The sequence below is a fragment of the Ascaphus truei genome, chromosome 4 (genome assembly GCF_040206685.1).
Source record: "Ascaphus truei isolate aAscTru1 chromosome 4, aAscTru1.hap1, whole genome shotgun sequence".
Lineage (NCBI taxonomy): Eukaryota > Metazoa > Chordata > Amphibia > Anura > Ascaphidae > Ascaphus > Ascaphus truei.
Genome location: NC_134486.1, coordinates 407,628,909 through 407,635,527, shown reverse-complemented (window position 1 = coordinate 407,635,527; position 6,619 = coordinate 407,628,909). Strand labels below are relative to the sequence as shown.

The 6,619-nt window shown below is 37.8% G+C and overlaps 1 protein-coding gene across 1 annotated transcript; it reads right to left on the bottom strand.

The window, feature by feature from the left end:
* Positions 1–1,410: 1,410 nt before the first annotated feature.
* LOC142492463 (taste receptor type 2 member 7-like) lies at positions 1,411–4,106 on the bottom strand. The gene is made up of 2 exons (XM_075595099.1): positions 3,404–4,106; positions 1,411–1,421 (listed from the first exon to the last, which is right to left on the bottom strand). The coding sequence occupies exons 1-2, from the start codon at positions 4,104–4,106 to the stop codon at positions 1,411–1,413; spliced, it is 714 nt and encodes a 237-aa protein (XP_075451214.1).
* Between the last annotated feature and the right edge of the window lie 2,513 nt (positions 4,107–6,619).

The following is a 6,619-nucleotide window of genomic DNA, read 5'->3' as shown; positions in this document are numbered from 1 at the left end:
CCTGCGCTTTTGTTTGTTTTTTGTTCATAGATTCCAAAAGAGGTTGGCTATACCACCACTTAAAGCTGCAAAGACACTCCCTGGATCTTCTATTGGGACTATATTTCTTCTATTGGGACTATATTTCTTCTATTGGGACTATATTTCTCCCCCTCCCTGTCTTTACATTTAAAACAACCAGTACAATACAGTTTATTAATAAGAGTATATTCTGCTTATGCAACTGTTATAAACTTTATATGTATGTGTATGGTTTCTTTCTTCCGAGCTGCACTCCAAAAATTAGAGTGCTAGCTCACTCCTAGCGTGAGTTAGTTACTTAATTGAATGGGGTTGTGATGTGGTCTGCGGTTTAACCTACTTCTCATGCCAATTTGCGTTTCCCCTTCAAGATAAGGAGCTAACAAGGCGACTGATACATTTTGACAGAAAAGTACTTCAACTAAACCGCAAACCACTTATCCAATTGACCTTGCGGTTGATAGGTCTAGGGCTTAGAAAGTGATCCCAAAACTTCAAAGCAGCCACCTATACATACAGTACATAGACACGCTCCTTCAATCAGTGCTTGGTTTAGAACTAGCAGCTCCCCCTTGTGTCGCAAAACCAATTGGCACAGTTTACATATATTCCTATCACTGCAGCTATGAACTGAGCTGCAAAATGGGGACAATAAATATGGTGTAGGGGAAAACTTGTCAGTGTAGTGCACATACAGTTAACCCCTTCAGTCCCAATGTGATTTACGGTTAATCATCCGGGTATAATGCCTTTATCAGTGGCCTGATTACCCCCTATTGCCACACCTGCTAAAGTTGGTACTGAATCCTGTAACAGTATAACAAGACACAGACACAGACACAGACACAGACACACACTATTTGCTTGATAAGTAATACTCATTTGTTCTAGACATCATAACCGGGTTACTGTGTGATTAAAATACAGCATTTCAGTTTCAAGCTGCAGCCAAGAACGTTGGAAACAAATATGGTTGTATTTAGCTTTATTACACATTAAACCTGGGTCATTAAATTATAAAACAAAGGAGATCTTTCAATATAGTGAAAAGCAGCTTATTGCAGAGAACATCTATTCAACTCAACTGTGATCTGCCTCTTCTGGGTACAATTATTGGGTTATTATTATTATTATTATTATTACAATGAATTATCCCCAAATGGGTATTTACTGTTCTCATTAAAGGTGGTGAAAGCCGGTGTGTTGAAATGTTAAATCACGTTCTTTGCTTTCCACACAGTTTAAAAGTTTTCACAATCACTAATAATAACCAACTTCCTATAAATCATACAGCCACCCTATGGGTAACTAATTTTTATTGCATAAATAAAATAAAACATTATTGAAAATTGATGATAGACAATCCAGTAAAAGTACAGTGTGCGCCTCTCACAGACGTCCTGAAAGCAAGAGAACAAATAATGGGGCTACTAGAATTAAACTGAGAGAGCAAAGGAGTCTGTAAGAAAGAGCACAATGAGATGGAGAATGGAGGGATCCACTGGGGAGGAACTTCTTGTATCTAATCAGCTTTCAGTCACTCAACTGCAAGGTGCTGCTCTCCAGGCTGTACACTGCATACCAGCTGCTTCTGTAAAAGAAGGATATATACAGTACATGTATACAGTGTGTACTGCTATACCCAGAAGATATCTGTATCTGTAGAACAGCATTGCAATCGATAATGTTTTCTAAGAAACATTATGTTGCTTTAAAAATGAAACTTTGTATTGTAGCCACAAAGGGCTAAAACTAGGCCAGCAAATCACTGGTAACTATACACTCAACTGAGCAAGACTCACTTTGTGTGTATACTTTATAGGACTTTTACTTTTACACGATAAATACCACACTGATATATTGACCCCTAATGCAGCGCTTAATTCCCATCACATACACTGTATAAAAATATATGTATACAAGACACGTAGTAATAGCACAGAGAAAGAGATACACACAAATGATTGGATAGGACTGTCCCAACTATCATGGTTGTAATAGTCGTATATCCTCTGTGTTCTATCACATCAGTATGTTTCATAAATGTCTTTCAAAAGCAAGTCCTTAATCTGACTCCATTCACACACCGACCCGATGCACATTTCACACGGGCTGTGATTTTTCCAGAATACATTTTTATACAGTATATGTGATAGAAATTAAGTGCTGCAATATTAGTCAATGATCTCATTGCTGTTATTAATTGTGTAGGCAGTTACAAATTTATTGTGATAGTTACTCACACACTATTTAAGGGTCCAATTGGTTCCCTAATTCACATCTACTATTCACATGGTTTCATAAATCTGTATGTGCAATACAGCTTATTGTTATCCATTTTTATTCTGTTCAACATTTTTTCTTACTGTGTTTAAACCACGTATTTATGTGCAAATATTATTATATTATGATGAAGATCGCATGAATGGGGTATTTTTTCCTACCTAAAACAGATAAAGATGATTAAAGCCCTCCAAAGCATTTGATTACTGTGGCTACACTAGATGCTTAAGTTTTTTTAACAGTACGCATAGTTGTCTGTATTATTTTTTAAGGGTGTCAATCACTTCCATTGAATCAATTAAGCACATAAGCACTGTTATTCCCAGGATAGAGTGACCCTTTAATGCATTGTATGACCTTACCACTTATTTATTGTGTTTGTAAATCAAAAAGTGACCAAATAATGAGGGAGTATTTATTCTGCCGTGTGGTATGGGCTAGTTTGGTATTTTACCATTGAAAATCCAATTAGCAACACATATCTGCAATGCAAAACAATAAAATCGTTCACCTATGCAATATATTTTCTATTTATAGGGCAGAACATATTGCATATTAATACTCAGAATTTCTAAAAATCAGAAGAAAAAGCTTAATAGTATATTATTAAGTATGTGATCTCTATGAAAAAGACACTGGGGACTATTCATTAAACTGCAATAGTGCTGATCGGGGCAGTATAGCACAGAAACTTCCATGTGATAGCGCATTGATCTGCATTATTTTTCCCTTATAGAAATAACCCCAATCAATTGATGACCCATCTGGCAGTAAATGGGTTGGGGATTTTTTATTCACCTTCTTTAAATGTATATTTGTGTTTGCTTTGCCATTCTAACTGTGCCTCTCTTCTTTCTTTCTTGTTTTAATTGCCCCCTAAGCAGTGCTAAGAACGTAGTTTTTTTTAAAACAACATATCAATGTAAAAAAGATGTAACACCCAGTGTGCGAAAAATAGAAAATCTATTTCTAGTTTCTTTGTGTCCATTTGAATTGAATGTTATCTGGCAAATATCCATTATTTCTTTCATCTGATTAGACTGCCATAATTTTTTTGGTCAGTAAAATTGACATATTGTTTAACAATCTAGATATTTACCATGTGGATGTCCAGTTGTGAAATCTGTGCTGGATTTGGCAGAAATTCTCTGTTTTTGAGTAAACTTCACAGCTCTGTGGCATATATCTAGAAGTGTCTGTTTGAGCTTCTTATTGTAGAAGATCAGAACCGCAGAGTGCAGAAACGGATAGGCAGAAGTCAAAATATAGTGAAACACCAACCAAGGGTTTCCTATTGGCAGCACCCAGGAAAATATCACATTCATGCTACTGAAAAAAATTATATTTAGGAGAAGGAAGAAGACCATACTTTTTACTACTCTGAAGTGAGTGTCCAAGCTGGGGCTTCTAATGCTCATGCCGCTTCTTCTCATCTGTCTGATGTGCATCCAAAGCAATTTAATTAAAAGGAAAGTTGCAACACAAAATATGGCGAATGGCAGCGAAGATCCTAAGCCATACATAATGTCCTGGTTGGTATTATTTTGCACCACAATAATATCTTGCACAGTGCTGTTTTTCAAGAGGTTGTTAGTTGAATTATTGCTGTTCAAAATATACAAGCGGAAGGGGAGACTGGAAGCCAGAGAAGTTAGCAGAGATGCCAGAAGTAACCATGGGACTATTTTGTTGATCCGGACTTTCACATAGATGAATAAGGAATGGTTGTAGTTTGTGATTTTAACGCAGTAGTATACACAGAGCACAGTGGCAAACCAGAGACTGGAGAAGTCCAGAAACATCCTTACAGACAAATTAATGGCATAAAAATACATCTGCAAATATAACTCTGGTAAATATATATGAAATATACTATGCAACATAATACCCCATTGGTAACACAATCTGGACAACTCCAGAGACACCAATATTTTGTCACTGGTACGCAGGTGCTTAAATGTCATCCATTCCTTGCAACATGTTGCCAAGATAAATGCATTTAGTGTAATCCCCAAGATTAACTCAATCCACAGCAGGACTAAGAAACACATACGAGGGAAATCCATTGTTTTGCCTTTGACCTTGATTGTTCTTCACAAATCACTAATTCTGAAACTCTGAAACGAGATAATGTCAGTGGCTGAGACAGACAGACTTTGGTTCCCACTTAAGCTGCCCTCATTGTTATATAGAGCTACTAAGCTTTGTTATTTACATTACCTACCCACATTCTGGGAGTTAGTTTGATTATGATGCAAATCTACGATTCCATCAATTGTGCATTGGAGGTTTTGCATGAGGCGTATGTTACACTTGAGTTTGCATGAGATATTTTTAAAGATTTATTACAACCACAGTCATTACTCTTTATTTGTTTGCTTTCAAGTAAATATCTTCACTGGCTCCTCACATTTTTTTTCTTTCAAAGAAATAAAAAAGGTACATCCTTGGCTCATGTCAAAAAGTTAGGGCATCTCTTGATTCTCCACCCAATAACCTCCGTCACTCTTCCGTCAACTCACTCCTTCTCTGTTTAAATGTTAAGCTCCACTGAGCAATTGCTCAACCATTATATTACATAGTTATAGTTGATGAGTTTGAAAAACTTTTTTGCTATATCCCTGTATACCTTTCCTTTCTAAAAAGACGTCCAACCTTTTTTTGAAGATATCTAGTGTATTTGCCATCACACTCTTCATGGGTTATGAATTCCACATTTTAACTGCCCTTACCGTAACAAACCCTTTGCTTTGTTGCTAGTGAAAACTAATTCCCTCCCACCTTAAGGGATGAGAACCTGTGTCGTTGGTACTGCCATTGGGATTAATTATTTAAGTAATAATCTCCTCAGAACAGGGCATTACTGGCCAATAATGTCCTGGCTGGAAGAGTTGAAGGTAAATACATGAAACCACCTCTATATACACTTACACTGCAGATATCTATATCCGCACACTGCCGCCCCCTCTGTGTACACACACACATACACACACACAGCAGCTCAACACACAACACAGCAGATCTACACACAAACTGCTGCTACACACACAAACAGCAGCTCTACACACACAAACTGCTGCTACACACAAAAGCACACCACACAAACACACACACAACACAGCACCTCTACACACACACACACACACACACACACACACACACACACACACACACACACACACACACACACACACACACACACACACACACACACACACACACACACACACACACACACACCAGCTCTACACACACAAACTCTGCTGCTACACAAACATGCTACACCCATAAACACAGCTGCTGACTCACACACACACTGGAGCTCTATACACACACACAAAAGCTCTATATACACACACACACACACACACACACACACAGCAGCTCTACACACACATACAACACAATAGCACAACACAACACACACTGCTGCTGCTATACCCATAGACACTGCTACTGACACACACACACACACACACACACACTCACAATCAAAAATGCAGCCACTTACTAAACTTTGCAGACTCTCTCCCCCCCAATTCAACAGAATCTGCTCAGAAAATCTGTCAGCTCGGGAGGGGGAGGAGTCAACCCGTGGCTGATACGTCCTGACCAATCCCCTGCCCAGTCTCAGAGCTGTTACTGCATTCAGACGAATCCCCTGCCCTGTCTCAGTTGTTCTGAAAGCTGATTGGCTGTAAAAAACACATTGAAAACTACACATTGCAAGCTGCTTAAATTCCGGGCATTACTGATTGGATAATGCCAGGAATTTTAACCAATCAGAGAGCAGGGTTTTCAATAATGCCCGGAATTTTACTGCTATAGCCTATAATTATTTATAAAATGTTTTTCCAGGAAGTAATACATTGACAGCTAACCCTCGTTTTCAAGTATTTCCTGTGCACAGAGTTATGATGACAATAGTTCTTTTGATAGCTCTTTGTATTGTCCCTGAATATATTTGTATATTGTTATCAAATTCCCTCTTCGATGCCTCTTTTCTAATGTAAACAAATCTAATCTAGCTATTCTCTCATCATAAATCAGATTATCCATCCACTTTATTAATTTGTTGGCTCTTCTATGCATTTTCTCTAGTTCCATAATATATTTTCTATGGAGTGGTGCCCAAAATTGTACTCCATATTCAAGGTGTGGTCTTACTAATGCTTTATAAAGGGCACAGAAGGCGGGGGGTAAGGGAGTGATCGACTAAACCATACTAAATGTGTATAAGTGTAATAATAATAATACAATTGATAATGAGAGGTAGGTGCAACTGTGAACTGAAGTGAATCAGAGAAGATGAGGG